The following is a 24,775-nucleotide window of genomic DNA, read 5'->3' as shown; positions in this document are numbered from 1 at the left end:
CCTGTAGAGCCAGTTATCCATTGACAAGCCGCCCCTGTTCGACAACACTGGCTGAATTGTAACGAGGGTCTTGTGAAGAACATTTGAATTCTATTTTCCCACTTTGGCGTGATGCATTTCATTAGTTTTAATATGGGGCTGTGCCGCTAATCTGCGGGGAGGGGGGAGTGATGCCTCTTGGTTTGAGGTGCCGCCAAGGATTCGGTTGAGGATCTACTCTTGTGGATTCAGGAAGTTACCCAAGCCGCTTTTCTGCCAACCTCGAAATGAAAACTAGAAAGGGCAGACCTCCCCCAAGGCAAACCATCCATTTTCTGTGACACTTAGTCTCACCGGGGTCACGGGAGGACATGCAAAGTCCAGACAGGAAGGCCGGAGCTCCAATTCCAACCCCTCAACCTCAGAAGTGCAAATTCCCCGCCAAGGCAAACAGTCCTTGTTTTTAATCAACATTCAAATGTTTACTGGGTGTGCATTGTGAACTTAAAGGGGAAGTCAAGGTAATTTTTTTTCTTTACAGTAATGATGTTGCCTCCGCTAGTCTAAACACGGCACTCTGATTAATATTGCGTGTGCGTAATATGAATTAACAGGCAACATCCACCTGTTTGATCCATAGGAGGGTGCGGCCATTTTGCCACTTGCTGTTGACGGAAAATGACATCACAGTTGCTCAGGCAACGACCAATCACGACTCACCTGTTTTCTGGGTTTGGTCATGAAACGTTTGCAAGCCGAGCCTTTCGGCACTTTGATCTCATTTTTAGGTAACAGCAAGTGGCAGTACAAATCAAAATGGCCGCCCCCTGACATGGCTAAAAAAGGGGTAGATTTTGCTGCTTAATTCATATTTCACAAACACAGGATTAATCAGAATGCCGTGTTTAGACGAGTAGGGCCGCATAGTTCATTTTGTACAAAAAATTTTGGACTTGACTTCCCCTCTATGGAAAACCTTTATCATTTCCCAGCGTAAACCTCACCAATGATTGATGGGCTCCTCCTTAGCCCAAACTTGAATTGAGTTTAATGTAAAGTAGTTGGAACATGTTTTGTGTATTTTGGCCAAGTAACAAATCTAAACGGGCAGCGGGCATCACACTGTGAAGCTTTCCGTCTTCATGTCTGGGTTTGCTTGGTATCCGCTGTTGCACAAGGCAGCAGTTTCAGGAGGTTATGACATAACGCGCCCGGAGCGACGTGACATGACCTGAAGTGACGCTTTGTGAGGTCCTCATCAACAGAATACGAAATGTGTATGGATGAGAACATTTATGAATTTCGCCTCACATTAAAACTGCAATCCATTTCATCATTATCTGGGTGAACTAAAATGTTGGAAGCGTGACTTTGTTCAGAACGCAACTTCAACATCCCCACAAAGACCCAAGTCAACAAGCCGTTATTTTCAAGCCTTTTAATACAAACTTAACAAACTATCAGTCCCTGTTAACATGTAAGACACTGACTCCGAATACTTTGTTATACCGTTTCGTTTTATCAAGTATTGCACAATGTTGGTACAAAATTAATATACGATTACATTTTGTCCATAGTATAGCAAAAATCTTTTTGACTTTAAAACAGAAAATACAACTCTATGTTCCGCCCACCCACCCCGCCCCGAAAAAAAAAAAGCAAATATTCTTTAAATCCCACCACTACGGAATATTCTGCACACAGTCTTTAGAAGACTCAATGTCTTTTTTTTTTTTTTTTATAAGATGGATTCATTTCGTTATCATTTCAATAAAAAAAAAAAAAAAACGAAAAGAAAAAGTTGCTGCAGCCATCACAGATCACTGGAGTAGTAAAAAGATATAAATGCAATACCGTGTCGTAGAAACAATAGATACTCTGATATTTTACAAACTCTGTACTAAATTAAATTATACAATTAGAAAAAAGACCAGAAAATCCCACTTAGCTTTGCCAATATTTTTGAAAGATTGGCAATGTCCAGTTGTGTCAAAATACTGAAAGAGGCCATGACTTGTGGTGGTGGTGGTGATGTTTTTTTTTTTTCTCTTTTTCATTTGAATATAGCTTAAACAGTAACATAAAAAAATATTTTGTGCTTGGTTGGCAAATGAAATAACAATAATTTTTACAAGTTGAAGTTTGGATCACCAAGCTTGGACATCTCGTACAACAAGCGTCACCACGGAGGGTAAAAAGAAAAGTTGTAACTCAAGGGGGCAAAGTAGTTCACCCTCGGGCTCGTATTCTTAAGACTTGTGACTGAGATCTTATAGCTGACGTCACTTTTTCCTTTTGAACCTTGACATTCTGTTTTTTTTTTCTTTTTCTTTTTTTTTTCCTCCCCTAAAATGTGCATTTGAGTTTGAAACCTCCTTCTACCACCACCACGAACGGTCACATTATCTGGTCGTTTGCTGTGTGAAGTACTCGCTCGGTGTACTAGTTGGCCATGACTGGCTGGAATTGCTGGTTAGAATACTGCATGTTGCTCAAGCTGAAATTCAAGCCATCCATCAGGGACTTGTCGTTAAGGCCGCCGTAGGCCGCAAACACGTCGAAGGCGTTGCTGTACGGAAGCGGGCCCAGACCCAGCGAGCTGCCGTCCCCCGGGAAGAGGGCGCTCTGGCTGCTCAGGCCCTGCAGGCTGGGGAACACAAACTCCTTGGCGTTGGGGGACAGCGCCGAGGGCTTGGCCTGCTGCTGCTGCGTTCCCAGGCCGAGCCCGTAGAGAGAGTGCATGGAGGTGGAGATGGCTTTCTGCTTCAGGAGAGTGTTCACATTCAGTCCCAGGTTGGTGGGAGAGGTGCGCGCTGCCTTGCTGGTGGCGTTGGTGCCGTTGCTGTTGTTGTTGTTGTTGCGCCCGCTGCTCTTCATCTTCGTGGAGCCGAACTTGGTGGCGGCGAAGGTGGCGGTGGTGAAGGTCAGAGGCTGGGTGGAGCGGGGCATGAACGTGGGGCTGACTGCGGCCGAGTGGCCGAAAGGAGGGGAGGGCGAGCTGGAGCCCGGGGAGGCGCCGCCGCCCAGGGGCTCGCTGATGGGCATGAAGACCTGCGCGTCCGGATTGAAACTGTTCTTGATCTCCTTGTCCAGATCGAGCCCTCCGCTGCTCGCCGCGCTGTCGTTGCTGTCATCAACATAGAGCACTTTGACGGGGCCCTTCTCCCCAATCTGGTAGGACACCTCGTAGGGGTCAATCCACACGCTGAGGTCCTGGGGGAGGTTGTTGCGGACATCGTTGATGTCCAGTCCGCTCTCTTTGGCTGCCTTCTCCACCACAGGGTCCACCTTCTCCCCCACGTGGATGCACCTGAAGCCCGAGCCCTTGTATGGCTTGTCCGGGTACCAATGTCCCTCGTATTTCTGCTTCAGTTGCCGCTCCAGCTCCTCGCCGAAGATGTTGACCCGCCGTCTGGGCAGCTTGTTGTACAGGTACGAGATGATGAAATTGAGAGCTACTTGGATTTCAAGCTGCATAGCTGACTGCTGACGTTTACCAGATGACCGGAGAACGGGTGTGCGTAAAAATGGTTGGTCTGCTTAGTTTAGCCGTGGTTGACAACAAGGGTGCTCTTCAAGTAGAATGGCCGAAAGGACCGAAACGTAGATCAGTCGTGCTCTGGGTGGGGGGTAAAAGTATGGTACTTGAGATGAGCTTTCTTTCCACAGTGTGAAACGTTCTGGAAAGGAAACACAGAAAGACAAACAGCACTGTTAGTCAGTTAAAAAAAAAAAAAAAAAAAAACATGTATCTGCTTGAAACATTCCCTGCCTGTGGACAACTATTCGCCAGTTGTAAACATAGCAACAGAAGGTTATGAAATTTGAATGCATTTGAAGATCATTTCCTTTCTAAATGATCACTTTGAATGTTGATCTGTTTTCGATGTCTAAAAGTAAGATCTTACTACGTTAGACTACTCATAAACGAGAATCCCGTTACATAATCTAGCCCCCATAAAAAAAGCAGGAGATGGCATTGACTGAAAACACACTCAATAACGTCCGCTGAACAAAGTAATTTGACCATCGAGTGACTGTGCTGCTGTGTGAAACACCCAAAACAATGGCTACACCCATTTATCTACACAACAAAAAGCAAACAACTTTTATATCATAAATAGTGTCTTTAATCTAAACGTGCAAGCACACGAATGTGTCTTCGTATATTAATTGTCTAAAAAGGCTTGGTCGATGAAGGTCCGTACGATTGACCTTTTTGTTGTTTTACCCAAAAGTTAATCTACTTGCTTTTTGGTGAGGGTGGTGGTGGGGGGAGGAAAAAAAAACGCTGTCAGTGAACTAGCTCCCTCTGTGGTAAATGTACAGCAAAGTATTGCGAAATAACACATTTGTACCCTTATCAGCTTGGCAAAGTTCAAGCAATACGCTTACTAAAGCGGAGAGCCGCTGGCTTCCATACATAATTCACGAGCTGACACCACTGGGATGAAAAGAGAGAAAAATCGAGTCGACAGACTACAATTTCGACTCACCAACGCGTCATTAGAAAGCTATCACAAAGAAAGACATCATTTCGGAGAAAGAAAAAGGAGCCGCAACATCTAACCCCACACCCATACATACGAACCTTAACTTTCGTAGACTGACGCAGCAAATCAGCTTAGTAAGAGTTAGCAGAGCTTTCAGTACGTCAAGACAAAATAAAAGGCACAAGAGCGAACGTGTCACATTTCCAAAAGGGCTGAAAATACTCACTTAAAAAAAATTTACAAGGATTCTCAGTAGTTGTGAAGTACTGTTTGTGCAAATAGTGGGAAAAAAGTATAATTTCTTCACGTATATTAAGAGTTACAAAAACGGGTATTCCAGTAGATGAAAAAAATGTCTGAGGATTGCCGATTGCTTGAGTTTCTGGATTTGAAGATGAATTCGAGTGTTTTTCAGCAGGCTAGGCGGAGTAGCTCCCTCCTTCTCGGGAGTTCTGCGACTTCGACTCCTTCTGGCCGACGACCGCCCTTATTTATAGATTTTCTCCGCCATGGGCACGAGGTAGGCGGTGATGCGGTGACAGAGGTCAAAACAATATGGGTGGCTTCGATTGGCTGGAAATGCAAGCCCCTCCCTTAGAGTATCGCCCGTATCCGATCCTCATTGGTCGTTGAGCGCTATCACTCTTTTGAGACATATGATTCCGCGAAATGGGAGGGACGCCTATGACGAGTGCTTACGTCAGAGATAAGGCAGGGCTGCTGACAGCAAATGGTTTAAAGACCGAAGCTATAATGACAAATGAGGTGTATTACCACTATATATTATATTATAAGAACACACAAATAAGGAGCGTGGGGTACTGTTATGGCCTTTTTTAAATCCTCAAAGGGACAGTAACCTCTTTCCTCTTCATCCCACGATGCCACAGTGGATTGTGAAGGGATTGTGCTTGAAAGGAGATTCCCTGCCTGTGGAACAATCAGCCCAAAGCGAGCAGCAGCAGTGTGGGTGGGTGGGTGTTGTTTGAACGCTATGTGGAAAACACAGCCCTGATTGGTACAAAACGGGGCAGGATCCCTACGGTGAGTGGCGAGCTCGTATCCAAGGTGCTGATGTAGGCTGCTGACGTCAGGGCTGGGGTCCACGCACGCCGCTGTTGCCAAATTTAAAGAGCACGAATACACACAGGGAAGCCTCCTATACTGTACACTATGTACTGTATACACAAACATACATACATACTTATATAGATAGATAGTAGATAGATACACACACACACACACACACACACACGACGTGAGTCATCGTTTCACAATGCCAGGCACTTATTTACGTCACTTCAGTGAACTATTGCTGTAAAATAATTCAATTTTTACATGACAATATGTGAGCCTTGTGAACTTTACTTTTTTGGGGATTATTTTAATTTTTAATTTAAAAAAAGATGCCGTCTCTCAAATGTTGTCATGTGAAATTGGAAACACATAAGTTATAGTTTTGATCTTTATTGCTTAATCAAGTACAGTTTAAATCAAAAGCGCCTTCTGTTAAATTATTTTGATAGAAAAGTCTCACGGGTATGAGGTTTTGGGTTTCATTCTCATCTCAACATGGTGCATGATTGTTTTGTCTATTTGCACTTTGCTAATAACGACAATAAGTACGAAAGAAAATTATTGTTGTGTGCCATATTAATCAACTGGAAGTGCAGTATTTAGTCAAATATGCACACCATAGGCGTCAATGAAATTGTGGTCTTGTTGACACTCTTCTGGTGCCGTGAAGGCGCCTGCATTTGTTGCTTTGAACCTTGACCCACACTCAGGGTTGGATTAATGTACAGGCGTGCACGAGCTGAAGCCTGGGGCCCACTCGCGCTGCAGGGCCTCCGTTTGGCCGTTGAAAACAACATATGTACTGTATATTGGCTGGGGGAAAAAGACTCAATGGCCCATGAAGCTGATTCGATAGAGTTGGAAAGTTAATTTCGTCAATTACAATCATTAAGTAGGCAATTTTTAGGTGGCCGCCTACATACAAGATATCCTTGTGGTCTTGATTGTTATTACTTTATTACTAGTACAGACCAATAATGAGACTGTTCCTTGTGGGACCGAAATTGGTACCTACCGTAACCCTGTTTCTTCTTTCCCACAAATGTGTATGGAAGACATCATTGGAACTTTAATGCAAAACATGTTTTGAACAAGCTCCTTTCTGATCTATTTCTTCGGCATTCCTCTTCCTAATTTGTCATAGCCTGCAAAATATATATTTTTTGGTGGCCGCTGTTGTGTCAGCTCATCGATGTACAGGGTGGACTTTCAGACATTCTTCAAGCACTTAGATTTGTCGAGCACAGTCATGTGTTAGTTGTAAAGCTGCAAATATGTGCGAAAAGTCTTCCATGAAAGCGCAACGGGGAGCACAGATGATAGATCAGGCAGTAGGCGAGCACAGAGCGAGAGATTAGAAGGTTTGACGAAGCCCCGTGCATTTAGATTCGAGTGGAAGTTAGCACCCATGTGGCTCTGCAGCTTGTTTTGACTGTAAACAGCTCAGTCGAACTAATATATGGAGTGCCCTTCCTCGAGGGCTAAAGTCATAGCGACCACTTTACATTCAGTGTGGGATTCTTGTGATTTTTTTGAAGCACTACAGTATACAATGTGAGCGTATGCATGCCTGTGGTATTTCCAGTTATAAAACACAGACATCACCTGACAGAGAAAAAGGTCAGCCGCCATAACGAGGCATGCTAAGACTACTATATTGTTTTCAGTTGAAATCCCCAAACGTGTCTTTTTGTCCAGTGCCATTTCTGTCCCTTGTTCTAACCAAGGAGTGGAAACCACTTCACAACGCACAGATGGGAGATTACTGTGTTCTTTTTCTTTAAATAAAATAATGGCTATATTTTTAAATATACATTTGGTATGATGTCGTCGAAAGCTAATATTACATAAGCAGGGCGTTTTGCACTGAACGCGGTGGCTGTACTTTGACAAACGCGCAGCCGCCACTTAGCAGGCCGAGAAAACTGTGAGCTGCCGAGAACAAAATGAACGCGAGCTGATTGACAGTGTGTTTTTCAAACACTATTTAAAGACTTGTTTGTCTGCGCGGCGTTATCAAGCAAACAGACGAGGAGCAGCTGACACACGGGCAGATTCTCACACGCCGCCCCGCCCCGCCTCTCCCCATCCCTTCCTTCCAATCCGCTCTTTGCGCCGCCTCGCCCTCCCTCTCGCAGCTCAGACGGAGAGCCTTTGACGTCACGGCGTGTTATTACTTAACACAAGTCAGCACAGCGCCCCGGGCTCCGCGTAATACGCAGATGCCTGGCTTTCCCTTTGAAGAATAAATGAAGTAGAGGCCGGAATGAGGAAAGGGAGAGGGAATGCTGTTAGTCTGTGACAGTCGCTCGACTGGAACTTCGTTTTTGCCACTGTGACGTAAACGCTCAAGCATTTACACTGAAGTGAGAAGCATATACTGTTACTAAAATTAGAATATGACGGAAGTTTTTTCTTTTTTTGTATTTGACGAATACTGGTGGACAATCTAAACGGAATGAAAGTACATTCAACGGATTACACCGTTTAAGCACTTAAAGCATGTTGACATCACAGGGCAATGTTTCCCAACTTTTATCGAGCTAAGGCGCATATTTTACAGTGGAAAATGATACTAACTAAACATTGGCTACAGAGGTTAATTGTATCTTCTGCCATCTAGTGGAAGGACATAATTTCTCTCCCTGTCACTGTATGTCGCAGGCACGGATAGGTGAACAAAGATAAATCACTTTGAGTGAATAAAGAATAACTTTGGGAGCAATTGGATAATTTTCAGAAGCACACCCAATGATCGCTTGTTCCACAAACTTCCCCGCCTCCCATAAAACGTAAATTTCATATGTTCTAGTAGGCTTTCCTTGACGATTTTTTTAACTTCCTAGCAGCAGCGTATAGTTTTTTTGCTAACACTGACAGCGATTTCGAATTGTTCAAAATCCCCTCTACCTTGTCTAAGCAGTTCCAGCTGAAGAAAAACATCCCCGTCGTGTGATGCTACTACAGCCATGCTTCACTGTAGTGTGGTGTTCTGTTAGCGTTGAGCGGGATTGTTTTGTGTAAAAAAGTGTACCCTTTGGAATCATGGCCAAAAAGTTAAACCTCGGTATCATTTTCCCAAATGCGTTTGTGGTATTTTGTCATGGTCCAATGACACCAGCTGCATCCATACAACATGAAACTCCCACACTCACGCAAAGAGAATTTGTTTGGGCTAGCGGGATGAAGTTATTTTTCTCAACTGCCGCATGAGAATGCGCTCATCTTCATCACCTCTTGAGGCTGGGAAATAATTCATCCAATTGGAGACCTCTTGGCGAGTATCCATTGATCCACCTGATTGGAAGGGGAAAAAATGAAAGTAGAAATGTAGACATGTAAAATGAAAAAAACAATTAATCCCAAATGTGCATTGTGGCTCTTACTGTAAAAATACGATGGATACGCATATGCTACGGGTACTACAAAAACAGCCAACAAAAAAAAAAAAAGCCCACATGAATGAGCAGGACAAGTGGGCTCCATGCTGATATCCCGCAGCACTCTTTGTTCCCATCCGTGGGCAAGTCACATGAGCGCTTCGTTCTACATTTGGCTTGATTGTGTTGCTCCCCCCATTAGCCCCAGTCCAATCCGCTACGTGTGACCATGATTTATAAAAGACCAAAGTGGCACAGAGCTTGTCAATTGCAGAGCCGCGTATGGAGACACACACTCACACGCACTCACCTACACCCACCCACCCACACACACACACACAAACCTTCTCCGCCACTGGCTTCTTTGCACATTAACTGTCTCCAGTGATAAAACGCCTTCTCCTGCGCCTCAAGGACATAGAAGAGAATCAATTTGGTAATGAGACATCGATGGTAGGCGTAAATACGAGATACATTTGATGATCTGCGCATGACAATGACTGGACCCATCACGAGGCTGAAGAATTTACATTTGTCATTCCATCATAAGAACAGCAAGGCTCATCATTCATATGGTTTAAATAGAAGCGTAATTAGTCCTACACCGAAGGTTTGCCACCTAAATAGTAAACAGGTCCAAGGCTTTGCAAGAGCACACCGGCTCATCAATTACTCTCTGTAGTTTACTGAAGCTCATGCAGCACAGGGTGGCAAATGAAGCCGAACAAAAAGAATTGCTGCTTTATATCAATTCATTTTTTATGGCCATCTAAAAAAAAAAAAAATCAGTATAATATAAAAAAATAGCAGCTTTCTCTTCTAATATGGCAGCTTTTCTGTATCATCGATGTATTCTTTGCCCTGTGAAATTATGGTTTTGTTCTTGTCAGATTTACATTTGTACTTGGAAAAAAATGTTTTCTTGCAATATTACATGAATTATTTTCACAACTACCATTTTGTTGTTATTGTTGCAAAGGAGCAAAATTCAAAGCAGTCCTCTACTTGTGAATGAGCCCCCAAGTGGACCATGCGGACAAAAGGATGTAGCAAATGTGGCGTGAGGGGAATCTACACTCGCACATCCAAGCCGGGTATCTTCACACCTGTATGCGGAACTGATTGTTTGTGGTTGGATCACTGTGAGTTGAGTCAGTTTCGTGCGAAGTCCAGAGACGCTCGGTGGTGTCTGGGAAGCAATCGTCTGTTCGTTGAAAGGGAGCCGAGGTGTAAGAATGCAAATGGCGTGAAGGAAGGGGAAGTACAGAGGTATGAAGGACAGCTGTGGGTAAGTGAAGAGGAGAAGAAGACAGCGAGAGGAAGGACACTTTTACCTTGAGGGCTAGCATTGACCTCTTTAGACTTCTAATGAGTGGGGAAAAACGATATCTCACGAAATGTGTTTTATTGAGAAGGCCACACCCCACTGAAAATAAAAATACCAGTATGATATCAGTAGTGAGTAGATAGGATAAGAGCTCACAAGGTTGTGAAATTACCCTGGAAAAAAAAAAAGCTTCAAACTTACAAAAATGGCAGAGTCAGCAATTTGGAGAGCACTTAGTGACATCAGTACAAAAGTGTTATAGGTGCTTTCACGGGGCTGGCTGCAAAGTCTGACCCACTCATCATAATTCAGATTAGAAGTGACCCAAAGAAGATGCAATTAAGATTCACAGAGAGAAATTAAAAGCAAACAGCAGGCGAATAGGCCGAATGAAAAATGAGAGGACAGATAAATGGAGACGGCAGAGGGGGAGGATGGAGGAAAGAAACAGAACATCGTCACGTGCTGTGTTTAACAGAGGGCAGCAGATTTCTGTGTGCCGTGTCTGTGAATGGAAAAATAATCGTCTGGCTAACGTGTACATTGGCTTTTCCAAACACAGATACTCACACATTCAGACATCTCGATGCACCTCCTGACGATATAATTGCATGCAGCTGTAATGAACCCTTGTGCGTATTGGGTGTCTCATTTTAAAACCGAACGCCACACCATTCGAGAGATAATCTCGCCCTTATCCAAATGAGATCCCTGCTCTCCAAACTACAAATCAAGTCTTTTCTTCAAAATGTGGTTTTGTCTACACCTCTTGATTGTCATGGGAAACCAGCTGCATCTCATCCTTAACATTCATTACTTGCACATTTGAATGATGTGGCGTCACTCACTTTACTAGCTACAACTGGACTGTGCATTATACCGTGTATATATATATAGAGAGGGAGAGGGAGGGAGGGAGGGAGGGAGAGAGAGAGAGAGAGAGAGAGAGAGAGAGAGCTAGCTAGCCAGCTAGCTTGCTAGATAGAGCAAGAGCTCGCTTGCTAGCTAGCTAGCTAGCTACATAGCTAGATAGATAGATAGATTTGTGTGTGTGTGTGTGAACACACACACACACACACAGAGAGAGAGAGGTAGATTTATGAATTAGTGACTTTGGGTGATGTGGGTGAATGATTGATGGTAAGATGTGGGATGATCAGTGAGAGGAAGGAGGAGAAGCATTGATCGATGGATACATGAATGGATGAAAGCGTCAATTGGAAGGACAATGGGTGGATGAATTGAGGGGACCAGTCGATGCCCGGCTGACAGTTTAATATGGAAGGATAGAAGGAAGGAAGGAAGGAAGGAAGGAAAGAAGGAAAGAATTATAAAGGATGCATGTTGGCTGAAGGAAAGATGGTAGGGAGAACTGATGTCCCCGTGCATAATGGGAGTGGGCCACATTTAAAGGGAATGAGACGTACCCCTTTGATTGGCCGCCCTTTTTGAAAATATGCTTGTGTGTTTACGCCACACGGCCCGGCGGATTTGTACCCGTCATAAAAATAGAGCCCCAAGAATAAACAAAGAGATGATGATGGATGGATGACTCTTGCCGGAGGAAGTATGGCAGGAAGTACAGATTGAGGCAAAAAATAAACAAATAAATGGAACAAATGTAGCATGTTGGCTGAAGGCGCCAAGATATAATTAGGAAATGGACAATAAACAAAGGACAACTAATGGAATACAATGATCGATGGATGCACGGATGGACGGATAGATGGATGAATTGATAAAGGGACAGATTGATGGGTGATGTTGACCGAAGGAAGTATGAAGGATGGAAAGAAAAAGGACGACACAAAGAAGTGAAGGAAGGAACGAAAGAGGATCGATGGCGAGGGTGGCTTGTTAGGCGAATGGAAAGAATGGATGTTGGGTAAAGGAGAAAAATGAAGGAAAGATGACGGATGGCTAGATAGATGAGGAAGCACGGATCAGTGGAGGAAACATGGATGCATGTCGAGTGGGCGTGTGTGCATATATATATATATATATATAGAGAGAGAGAGAGAGAGAGAGAGAGAGAGAGAGAGAGATTTTATTTTGTAGTAAGAAGTTACAGAAATGGTTCATGGGAAATGTATTGCAGTATGCATTTGATTTAGGAAAGGTATTGGAGTCAAAGTGATTTTTTTTTTAAACCAATGTAAAGATATATGAACATTCTACTTAAGTACAGGAACTAAATATTTGTTACCCTGTTACATTACAAGAGTATTGAGACCATATTGTTTCACAGTACATAACGCACAAATACACTATTCCAATGTTCAGTCACACAATGAGGAAACCAACGTGCAACGAACCGCATCTTATCAGCTGTATCAGGTTCCGTTTTTGGTGACAACATCGGAGCTATTCAGAGCTGTTTTTCCTGGAGGCATTGCGCAAGGGCGGCGATCCTCAACGAGCTGGATTTCCATATCTCCAAGTATACGACTCTTTTACACGAGCCTTTATCTCTGGCTACAAACACTTTGCCCCATCGTGCGACGACACGAATCCGACGGCGTGTACCACATTCACAGTCCGTAAACCGCCCGGCTCTGCTGTAGGGTGGCCAGACATCGTGTCTCGGTACACTTGGTGTGAATATCGGTGTTTGTGTGTGACTCTGCTCCCCAGACCTCCTGCTGCCTTATCGGCGAGTCATGTGCAAACATAGCAACACACACACACACACACACACACACACACACACACACACACACACACACACACACACACACGCACGATATCTGGCAACAGAGTCCTAACAGTGAACTGCTCCATACCTGTTTTGGAAACAGATATGGTATCACGGAGGACTTGATGCATAGCTAAAATGAGTTTAGCACATTATCCTTCCCTTTATTTAGAGTCTGTCCTGCAAGAGCGTGCGAGGTGAGCCAATATCACGTTGCCGCCGTCGGCCGATCACGTTTGACAATCAGGTTCCAGGACTGGGACAGAGAGCAGCTTGCTTCACTGTTGTGATAGGTGAACAGGATGATATCGTCTTACAGCTGTTTTAGGCTACGCTCTTTGATACACTAAACATTTAAATTGCAATAGCAGCGTGGTGGACGAGTGGTTAGCATGTGTGTCTCACAGTTCTGAGGTTCGGCGTCCGAGAATTGTGTCTTAGGTTCGTTGAAGACTTAAATCATCCAAAGGTGTGGATGTGAGCGTCAACGGTTTTTGCGTCCTTGTGCCATCACGGCTCACCCGTTTCCAGGGTTTGGAATAGCTGAGTTAGCGATGTCAATGCAAACTTAGCAAATAACTGTTCAGCGTTTCACCTCAGACCACTTGAAGGGTGCTGCAACCCTCACCCAGCCGATGATGTTTGATTTTTCCGCGAAACGTTAACGGCATCCCCCAAATATCTACAGTGTCATTGGGACAGTCGCGTCCCGTCTATTCTCCCCCGACCTTTGACTCACTGCACCTATTTACTCGCACGTACGCAAATCACCTTTTGACATAATGGTGTCACGGATTGTATATTTGGATCGGCAGAGCGAGGACAAAGTGAGAGCGTGACAGGGTCTTTAAGAATTCTGAGAAATTTAAGGAGAGTCACACACACACACACACCCATATTTGAGGGGCAATAAACGGTGGATGTTTGGAAAATTTCACACACTGTCACAAAAGATGATGGGCAGCGTCAAATTCCATTCAGTGAGGGAGCTGATGGGGTGCTAACGAACATTCTTGTTCATTCAACATGCTAAGCTTACTCCCCCACCCCACACACACACACACACACAAAAAGTAGCTAGTGGTAGGCCGTGGCCCCTTTAGGTTGAAGACCGCAAGAAAGTCCATCCTCCATCACGAACAGACACATGCGCACGCACGTGTCATTTAATTCATGCGATGGCCGCTGTTTCCAATTATTAATGATAACCGGCACATTGACGATGAAATCACGGCGCAAGTCAGCCTGAATGCTTATTGAGGAAGTGAGCGTGGGCACGGGCCAGCTGCGGACAGGAGAAGAAGACCGGCACGGTTCACATTTTTATCAGAAATTAATGATTATAAATATTGAATATGTGAAGCAACGTGCTTTTGACCTTGTAGGCACCCCGTCTTGTCTGACATAACTTTGAGTTTTGAGGGGTGTGGGCTTCGCATGTGACTGCTCGCTATACTACTACTTTGTCTCGAGACACCTTCTAATTTTTTTTTTTTTTGCTAAATTGCTGTTTGTCGCTAGTTGCGGTTCCCGCCAGACATCTCTGAAATGGATACTGTACACCGAAGCGCTTTTTCTGGTGTTTGGCGACACAACGTTAGCTAAGCGATTAGCATTGGCTGTGTCTGTTTTCTTTGTCTCAGTGACGCAATGTTTCGCTACTCTTCGTCCGCCTTTCGAGATAACAATACTTATTAAAGGTGTAGCTTGTTTGCTGCCACGGAGGTGAGAAAAATGTACTTAGAGGAGATCATCCGCACCGCGGGAGGATAATGTTTAGCCACGCCAGATAGCAAGCGCGAGCCTTAGCTTGTGTCTCAGTGTGTGAAATAGTTGAAACGAAGCTCTGGTGATCATGTGATCACGTCTGGAATTGTGATTTGGAAAAAAAGATAAATCATTGAGCTTCTGTCTACTCTCAAGTGTTCTCATCATATGGCAACAAACACTTGGATGTCAATGACAACGACTTGTCCATTTCTATTTTTCACATTTACGTCAAGATGACTTAATTCCATGAAATGTGTTTTTGTTTCGCACGGGTGCCCCTGAACTCCCTTCAACCTAATAAGTCAATCCAAATGACCGAGCTGCATGGAACAGCGAGTTCACAAGCGCTCTCTGATATTTGACGTATCCGCGCCGCCCACTTCAGAGCGATGAACAGGAATAGGGTGCTACGACTGACAACAGCCGCCCTCCGTGTTACATTGCACATCACTGTCAGCGCAATTTCATAAAGCTTCCCCCTTCTGTCACACTGCAACTGTTGTTTGCCTTCACCTCCGCAGAAGCGAAAGTCCCAGCGAGCGCACAGGCCGCCAGTCACGGTCACCATGGGAACAACAATAATAAAGTCAGACGGGGAGGATGAGTGATGAGCAGACAAGTAAAGATTTTTTTTTTGGTGTCTTATTTGGTCACTGCTCACAGGAAACTGTGTGTGGCACTTGTTTTGAATGCCGTGTTTTTTGCCGTCGCAACTCCATGCTGCGCACGGACAATACTTTGCATGGTCTAAAATGTCAGTTGAGGATTTGAGGGCTGATGTGTAACTGTAATGACGTTTCCGCCGATGAGAGGATCCCTCAATCTGACGCTCAGTTTGCTAAAACATGACTACTGCAAAGCTATTGGCACTTAGTTCATTAAAATCAAAATCGGGGTGACCACTCCTCGCCGCGCCATCGCAAATCGAAATGAACCGCACCGCTTGGCAAACGTTTCCTTCAGAGAAAGCCCAGCTGTTGCGTAGGAAAAGAACTTCAAGCGCAGGAATAGTCGATTGTGGTGATTGATGGGGAGGATGGTGGTGACCGCTGCATTAAAGCCTATGACTGATGGGGTGGGGCTATAAATAAAATGGCATCGCAGAAAGCGAAGGACCAGCATCACAGGAGACGAAAAGTTTCACACTAACGGTGCAACTTTACTTGTCGTCATGACATGGCGAGGCTCCTCAATAGGAAATGAGGACATTTTGCCAATAATTGTATTTTCCAATTGTTGTCGGGGGCGCTTTGGTGCCCCAGCAAAGTCAAATAAAGTTCATCGGCACATCCATAAAATGTAAACGTCCATAAACGTTTGATCATATTTGTTTTCCGTCAACAACTAATTCACTTATCCACCGAAACTTGGAAAAGAGCCCGAAAGGTGGAGAGTGTGAGATATCAGAAAATACTGGAATGAATTCAAGTTTCACTTTGAGTCTAACTGTCAACCAGAAGCCCGAAAGTGCTTGCTCACGACATCGCATGGCCGGGTAGACCTGCTGGCATTGATCAACCTCTTTCTCACACAAATTCGCTTATTATGTAAGGGCAAAGGTTTATTTTTAGAGAGCGCGATAAGAAGACACGCCCGCTTTCACTGGATGTTCTGGCTCTATGTTGGGTGAGAAAGACAACATCTGAATTGACAGTTCAGCAACTTCACCATCGGTGCTGGGAAACAAACAGGAAATATATGACTATGTTCTAGTCTCAACGACACTTTGAGTTGAGTTGAGATGAATCGACAGCTAATCAATTATGAAATTGATTGGATATTGAAATTGAAAAGAACTTTGGCTTTAGAGCTGGAGTGTGATGGGTTCGAGTACCGGTAAGAAACACCTGCTAGCCACTGCTGAGCTACCCTTTAGCAAGGCACCATCACACACCCCCCCCAGCTCAAGTGGTGGATCAGGATTGCCTGTATAGGATCTGGTGTGGTGTGCAACGCATGATAGAGCACGTATTCTATTCGATTTGAGGCAGAAAAATGTGTATCATAAATTCAGTTACAGAACAAATTTAAAATTGCATTTTTCTCTCAATGTAGTAGGCAATCAAAATAGGTGACCTATCGCCATGGCAACGACAGCAGCAATTTTCGCACTGTTAAATAAGTGTTGCTTTCAGCCAGAGGAAGAAAAGGAGACGATATGAACACTCACAGAGGCAGAAAATTGAGGTGATGTGCAGCCAAGGGTCAAGCCAACACGATCCGGTCATTAAAAACTTTTGGATTAGAACTACAGCATGTATGAACTCTTCAACCTAATTGCTTTTTTCAGCTTTTGTGCTTGGGTGCAGCAAAATAGCTTAAAAAAAAAAAATCAAGCTATAATAACGGTCCAAGAAAAAGTGACGAAAACAGTTTGTGCGTCTATATTGTGTCGTTCTGACCTTACGCCCCTCCAGTGTGGTTCAGTCCCACCCGCTTGTCGAATGGCAGCCCGAATGCCAGGCCTGCCCTTCCCCTTAACGCAGCGCTCAATAGCTTCCTTGTTCCCAGCAAGTGTCCGAGAAGTGAGGCTTCACGGAGAAAGCTTTTTAAAATGTGATCCCTTGTGCTGAAGCATGCAGAGATGGCGTGTAGAAGGCAACACAGCCGTAACCGTATAACCGAGGCAAAAGCCTACGGAGGGAGAGCGGTCGCTGGTATGATGTAGGGCACGTGAACACAAAAGCATTCCGACAACATGGAAAGGCACTAGCGGTAGTAAAGATAGGATGAGGAACGCGAGAGGGGGAGCCAGTGGAAAAATCATTAGGTGAGCTCGCAGGGGTTGTTTCTGATCAAATTGTAACTGGCAAAGTAGTCAGGGCTGCACTTAGCTTATAAACGCAGGTCTGAACAAAACCCCAGTGGTTCTTTTTTTTTTTTTTTTTTTTTTTAGTGCCATTTAATGATTTAAGCTGGCAAATATAATGGTTCATGATGGGCAGTTGTACAGTCTAAATCCAAGGAGATTTAGAATTGAAAGGAGGGTTTTTTTCTATTGTGGAAGCGCTAAACAGATAAAGATGTATTGTAATGTATTCTTGCGATGGCATGACTCCTTCTTGTGACTGGCTCCAAGTCAGCCCTTAGAAGATTTAGAAGCTCCAAAATTGCATTACTGATGGACGATATGTCGGAATCATTTTTGTTTCTGGCATTACAGTAATTTTTACACAAACGGAAATGCTCCTTTCTGCCCATCTCCTCTCATTTTGCTCGGACCTGCCTTCACAAATCACGTTGCGGGTGATAAATTAACCCATTTGCATATATTCCTCCCGGAACACACAAAATAAACATGCGCAGCCATTTTGGACTTTTGGCAGACGCAACGCTGGGTGCACACGATTAGTAGATCAGTTTCCACATCTGCTTGTGTAAGCAATGACGGTTAAACGATTTAGTAAACCAGGACCTTAGCCCAGAAGTGAACTATCCAAAAAAAGCACAAAACATATGCCATGAATTTAGTGGAACAGATTTGAGGAACACCTATTTCTGTTCCAATATAGCTAAGTAGCGTCCAGAAAGGCATTGCTGGATGAGTTTAGCGTGGAATACCTTGAACAGCCTGGTACATGGCCTGAACCCTGTGCCCTCTCAAGTAAGAACATGATATTGCTCACAAATGTTGCTCTGGATGAACTACCCCCTTTTTTTTCCATTTTGACTTCCAGTACACGTAACAGTCAAGTTATCCAAAATACTTTGTTTCATGTGGGGTCCAACAAAGCAATGTACACCCTACAGATGAGCGTGTCTAATAAAGTGAGTATCACAGCATTGGGATTGTATTAAATTATATGAGCTGTCAGACTGGATGTCCAGTTCAGAGAAGGCCTCAAACTGCAACATGAGCAGCCCAGTAATCACACTGCACCCTCAAGGACGATGTACGGCTGCGGGAATGTGGCTCACCTCCAACTTGTACCACACACACACACACACACACACACACACACACACACACACACACACACACACACACACACACACACACACACACAAAGAAGAGATGCAATCAATAGAAAACAGAGCTTTATTGCTAAAAATACATGAGGAGAGGCAAACAGCTGAGAGGTGACTTATGAGGGCTGGAAATTGGGAGAAAAAAAAAACGGGGTCAACGATAAAGGTAGCGATTACTGAACTGACAGCACAATCTCACATTTCCGATGGACCGCGGATGAATTTACATCTCAGTACACACAGGCTGGAACCCTTGATGCGCCGCTGAAATATGAAACTTGAATTTCCTTGAGGCAGTGTCAGATAAACTGTTTAGCCTCAGTACTGGTTTACAGTGCTATTGAATCAGCGACTATTTCTGGAGAAGACACACTCGCCTACTGTATAGCTATAGATCCGAGACATAGATTACGACTAAAGGTGAAAAGTCCAATTATGTTGTCCAAAAAACATGCAACAACATCTATCTATCTTCCTAGCTAGCTAGCTAGCTATGTTGCGAGTTTACTTTCCAGCTAGCTTGCTAGCTAGCTATCAAGCTATCAAACTAACTAGCTTCTTATTGTTGGCCATGTAAACTTGCCTGGTGTTAGCAGCGTGATAGTCCTCATTCGGTCTTTGTTGAGTCACATAAAGAGGTCAAAGTGCAATTTGATGTTTTGTTAAATCTTTAGAAATACAAAATACATCACTTTGCCATTAAGAATCAATTTAATGTAAAATGCAATGCAACCATCATTGCTGTTTCCCCTTCATACTGGTCCCACAGAGTATTGCAAAACTGGACAAGTACAAGTACAAAGGCAGATGGTCCAAAAACAGCCAACGGATGGAAGAGTTGGAAAACTGTTGAGTCATGAGTGCCCTCTAGTAATTCTGAACACACAATCGATATACCCGAGAAGGCTTCAGGCAGCAAATTGCAACCGGTGCCAGTCAGAGGGTTCTAAATGACACATGAAATTCACATCTCATTCAGGTTGATATAGAGGATAGAAAGTATTTATAATCGCTTTCACATTATTTCTGGCACATTTTTTTACTGCCAAGCCAACATTTGTTAAAGGTACAATAGCCAATTAAAAAAAAAAAAACAAAAAAAACATGAAATGCTGCATAAACCACTCAGACGCAACACAAGATGAATAGAAATGAAATTATGTTGGTGTGCGAAATCGTTTGCTTGGTGTGCGAGGATGTCGTCTTTCGCTATCTTTGAGCCACTGGTTCTGTTCGTGAAATGTTGGTTTCCATGGTTCCAATTTGACACGAAGGCAGTGTGAAATGGCTCATATGAACATGCGTGCAGTCTGTGTTGTAAATTGGACACATCAGGGGAGCATATATATGCAACAGTGGTTTCTGTACTGTGCTCGAGCGCACTTGATATCCGTGACGTATATCAGTGGTCGCAAAAGGTACAAATATTTTTGTTATTGAAGTAGATTTTTTCAGTATCTGTACTTTTGAGTCTTTATATTTTTCAACAACCTTTTACTCTGACGACTTACGTTTGAACACAGGTATCAGTACTTTCTCCTCCTAATTTGTCAAAATTGCCTTTTTTTTTCGACCTTCACTCACATGACACAGAGGCTCACCTTTATGACTTCAACTGACGCAGTTGACTCAGTTGGCCATTTTTTGTTTTTGTTTTGAGGTGTTTTTTTTTTTTTAAGACAAATGTAATTTTTCCACCATTAACTGTAATATCAGGAGGCTCCCGGACAAGCACAGTACACTTCTGATGTAATTAGGCACAGTTGAGTCTAGCAGGGGACAAGGAATGGGATTATTCACCGTGCTTCAATTCCGTCGAGACATCTGGGTCAGTGTGAGGGAACCCAAAAGTAGCACTGCTCTCAATCAATAGAAAATGGATTTGAATGACAAAATTCAGGACTTGGTAGATGAAGTTTGTACAATTTGCTGATCCAAAATGTTTCTAGTTTGCAATGTGTTGAAATTGTTGGCCTATGTGTCACACGCTGCACTTTTCACTCACTTCCTCCAGTCATGTTGCAACTTTTCTCGTTTCTGACCCATCCTGTCAAACTGTATGCAGCCTCACTCGAGGGCAACGAGAAGTGCCAGCTTGAGTGTTTACCATGCAAATAACAGGCCTGTGTGCATGCTGCTCCTCCGGGCTTCAGAGGCGTACTCTGAGTGCACGAGAGTACAACGTGGGAAAGCTAATATGCAAAACAAAGCAGACGAAACACATTAAGGAGGGACATTGAGTCATCTACTGAATTAATAAAGGCAAAAGTAAGGGCACGTCTGTGCCTGAGTTGAGCCGCCATGCACCCAACATCCCGACTACTGAAAATTCTGTGTGAAAGATGCCATTATGTTGTCTTTGGATAAGTAGTCAAACTGGCTTCAGCATTCACACCACAGAGGATTCCTATGAGCGTTGGATTTGATAGCGTCCTCATATTCTGATGAGGAGCCCAGTGCTGGCAACCTCAGGTTAATTTTGAGGAGGTAAAGTAAATGTTTGGCAAAGAATAATTTTGGACTAATTAATTCGTAACGCTGCGGCTGCTGCCGCTGAAAACTCGAAGCCCCGAAAGGTTAATCTGCATCTGCCTATCTTCTCGTTTTCCTGCCTCCGCGTGCTGTCTTGATGAAATTAAGAGTGCCAACACGTTTTTCTTCGAATAGAATCCTGCATATTTGACTGATTGATTTTTAAAAAAATGCAGCTGCCATTTCGAAGGTTCTGGCTACATTTTTGTCACTTTGGGGCGATTAATGTCCAATTAATTAATTTTTAAGTTTTACATTTGCCTGAAACAGACCCCCCCCAACCCCCCAAAAAAAAAACATGTCATGCGGAACGTGTAGATCGCAATGTTCTCAGTGTGTGTGTGTGTGTCTGCTCAGCAGTTACTGTTACTGCCTGAACTATTAACGTTCACGCTTACTTAATGAATGATTTACAGTGTGAGCATGAGAGAGGTGTCAACACCCAAAGCAGATGCTCTGGGCAATGACGGCGTGTATTCGACATTCCCGGCAATATTTTCAAGGACAAAGTGTTCGCTCTGTATTACGAGCCTTTTTTAATGTGAGAATCTATTAAAAAGTGAAATATAGTGGGCAAAACCCTCCCGCGGAGTGTGCCAAAAAAGGGCAGCGGGTCGCCGTAATTCTAGAAAAGAGGATGTGAAGGGTGCGCTGGTACGAGGGCGAACAGAGTGATGGTTTGTTCCTTGGCTTCAGATCTCCAATTGCGCGTGTGTTTGCCTGCAGGCAAATATACACACTGACAGAAGCGTCGATGTGACGACCAGCGCCCCTGCTCCTAAAAAAGGTTGCTTGGTATTTATGTTTTGCTCACCATACCGGTCTGCTTGCCAAATTCCTATAAATAAATACGCTGTCTGGCCTCAATACTAACATAAGCACATCCTGTTTTTACCTCTTTTTTTTTAATTTTGTGACAAAGATTGCCTCAATCCAGTCACGGGATATTTTTTTCTTTAAATCTACTGGAAGTGAAGCCACAATTAACAGCAAGAAGAAGAAGACAGCCCTTCATTGTAATACAGAACCAGTTCTAATGGTCGTCATTCGCGTGGAACAGAAAGTATGCCACTGAGTATTGCTGTGTGCTCTGTTTGTATGTGTGGTTGCGCCGTGTGTGTCATCGTTGTTGTTTATTTTATTTTAGTGTATTTATTTGTTTCATTGGGACAGTGCACATTAATCAACACAACAGTGTAAATGCGCCGGACTTAGCATAAATGCTACTTTTCAGGCGTAGTCCCAAGGCGGGTCTCTTAACATAAACAGTTAACATAAAATAACAAAATAATACAACACAACACATAACATAAAACACGGACGGTCATGCAATCTTTGACGTTTGTAATTACACGACAACCACGCCCATGCTATTGTCTGTTAGCCAGTCTGTAGCCCTTTCCCATTGTATGTTACGCAAGCTAACTTTCTTTCGATGAAATTCGGTTTGAGTTGAACATTTTGCTGTTGAAATATAAAACGTTGAATTGTGTTTTGCGTGATGTGTCAGTTTTACAGTACATTTTCTTGGCAGCCAGATAGCGAGAGAGGCTATGGAATACGAACAACTTTAAATGTGTTGATGTATGCGAGGGGTAAAAGCTATTTTAAAAAAAATTACAAAAACGTTTTTCATATGGCTTCTCAATATCATGGCTTTTCACCTGTCACAGGTGGGACTGGAATGTATCACTCAACAAAAAAACAGAGGCTTTTTGACACGAGTGTATCTCATGACCAGAGGCCGTTTTAATCGTTTCTCTGTCATCCCCACCCTCTACTGTCACTGTGTCGACATGGCTGCTGCAATCCGACTTGAAAATCATTCACAGCGTGTGTGTAAGATGACTTGTGGGATGTGGTGAAAGAGCGTCACCTTGCAATAAGTGACTAAAGTCTTTGGACCAGGCCGTTCCCTTTTCGCGTCCACCTATGTACAGCATTCTGTAGCTGTTTGGGAGGAAGCCTGTTGCCGGGTAGAAGTACGTCTCCACCCCACGCTGCCATTGGCTGAAGGCCTCTTGAAGGCTCCACCTCTCGCAATTCACTTGAGCAGAGCCATCTGTCACAAACAGGCTGGGAAAACAGGCCAGCAAAAAGGCTAACCGACCAGGTGAGTGTCATTTGTTGGTGGCTAAAACGATAGAACGGGAGCCATAATCCAAGTTGGGTGGAAGTTTTCAAAGTCATCGTAGTTTTTCCTTCAGGTGTTCTCTCCATCTCTGTAAAAGTTGGCTCAACCATTAAAGATGTTCCCTCGAGGACAGGCACTTGTTCTCAACAGTAAGGCTGGCTAGACGGATTACGTGATCCAATAAAAAGCACCTGGAAATTGTAATTCCCTCAGAAAGTGAATATGCTGAGAGATGCTGGAGCCAAATAGAACAGCGAATGCATGGGCGGCGCCGGGTTTGCACATGGGGGTGCTATAGCTAGCACAGGAATACAAATAGCTACTAGAAGCACCCCCAAGAAATATGTGATTCAGTCTTCATTTTTATTTGCTATTCTTATTCGCAACGCGAATTGTCAAAAACTTGTAATCGTTCAAAACAAATGTGCCAAAAGGTAGTTGACCACATAGGTGACACGTTGTCGGTAAAAGTCGTGTCTCTTGGTCCCGCAGGAGTCTCACCTTTGTCTGCCGTCACAAGTTAATGTCCTGGCCTTGCAAACATTTAAAAAAAAAAAAAAAAAAAAAAGACTGAAGTACCAGGACTCTAAAGACTTGAACAACCATCCGAGGTGCAACTATATCTGGAATAGCAAACGCTCAGCTTCAAGGACTCCGTTACTCCCCCCTGCTCAGCTCACATGTCTGTTGACTTCATGATCGCAGTCAGTAGAAAGAGTAGAGAGTTGCCAAAGTAAGTCATCCTGTTCATCAAGTCATTAGATGTCTGGATTCTCTGGATTTTTTTTTTTTTTTTTTTTTTGTCTTTCACAAAGGCACACACAGTCCGAGATGCACAGATACCCAAGACGGGCTATCCAGTAAAAGTAAAGAGAAAAGAGATTTTTTGGTAAGTAAATCTCAGTGAATTCATGTCACTGCTGTAGGTGTTGTTAGCAGCTGACATAAATTACACCAGTGTCTACTTCAGCAGTTAGAACACAGAGGTAAACAGGAAAGAAATAATACAAATATCAACCGTTACGTCACATCGAGATGGCCTGCGACGCCTAAAAACGTCTTACATATACATGGTCCTTTTTTTGGGCTAAAAACGCCTTACTATACATGTTCGTTTTTATCGGCAAAAAACGCCTTACTATAGCTCATCGTTTTTTTCGGCCAAAAACGCCTTACTATACATGGTGGTTTTTTTCGGCCAAAAACGCCTTACTATATACATGGTCGTTTTTTTCGGCAAAAAGCGCCTTACTATACATGATTGTTTCTTTCGGCCAAAAATGCCTTACTATACATGGTCGTTTTTTTTGTCTAAAAACGCCTTACTTTACATGGTCGTTTTTTTCGGCTAAAAACGCCTTACGATACATGGTCGTTTCTTTCGGCCAAAAACGCCTTACTATACATGGTCGTTTTTTT

General features: G+C 43.6%; 1 protein-coding gene and 1 long non-coding RNA gene across 3 annotated transcripts in view; one reads left to right on the top strand and one right to left on the bottom strand.

The window, feature by feature from the left end:
- LOC109527004 (uncharacterized) overlaps positions 1-24,775 on the top strand; it is an 81,286-nt gene that overhangs the window by 18,703 nt on the left and 37,808 nt on the right. The window lies entirely within an intron of this gene.
- Positions 1,403-4,953, bottom strand: tob1a (transducer of ERBB2, 1a). Of its 2 annotated transcripts, none has more exons than XM_019888658.1 (2): positions 4,699-4,953; positions 1,403-3,659 (listed from the first exon to the last, which is right to left on the bottom strand). In XM_019888658.1, exon 2 carries the CDS (start codon positions 3,454-3,456, stop codon positions 2,422-2,424), a length of 1,035 nt encoding a protein of 344 aa, XP_019744217.1. In that variant the 5' UTR covers positions 3,457-3,659; positions 4,699-4,953; the 3' UTR covers positions 1,403-2,421. The 2 variants fall into 2 exon arrangements, with proteins under 2 accessions (XP_019744217.1, XP_019744218.1); XM_019888659.1 differs by lacking the exon at positions 4,699-4,953 and adding an exon at positions 4,571-4,668.

This window comes from Hippocampus comes, unplaced genomic scaffold, assembly GCF_001891065.2.
Source record: "Hippocampus comes isolate QL1 unplaced genomic scaffold, H_comes_QL1_v1.1 scaffold427, whole genome shotgun sequence".
Taxonomy (NCBI): Eukaryota; Metazoa; Chordata; class Actinopteri; order Syngnathiformes; family Syngnathidae; genus Hippocampus; species Hippocampus comes.
The sequence above is the reverse complement of the archived record's forward strand: the minus strand, read 5'-3'. Positions and strand labels throughout refer to the sequence as shown.

Bases quoted from the DNA above. Each gene is read 5' to 3' on its own strand.
- tob1a (XM_019888658.1), bottom strand. From the start codon at position 3,456: ATGCAGCTTGAAATCCAAGTAGCTCTCAATTTCATCATCTCGTACCTG.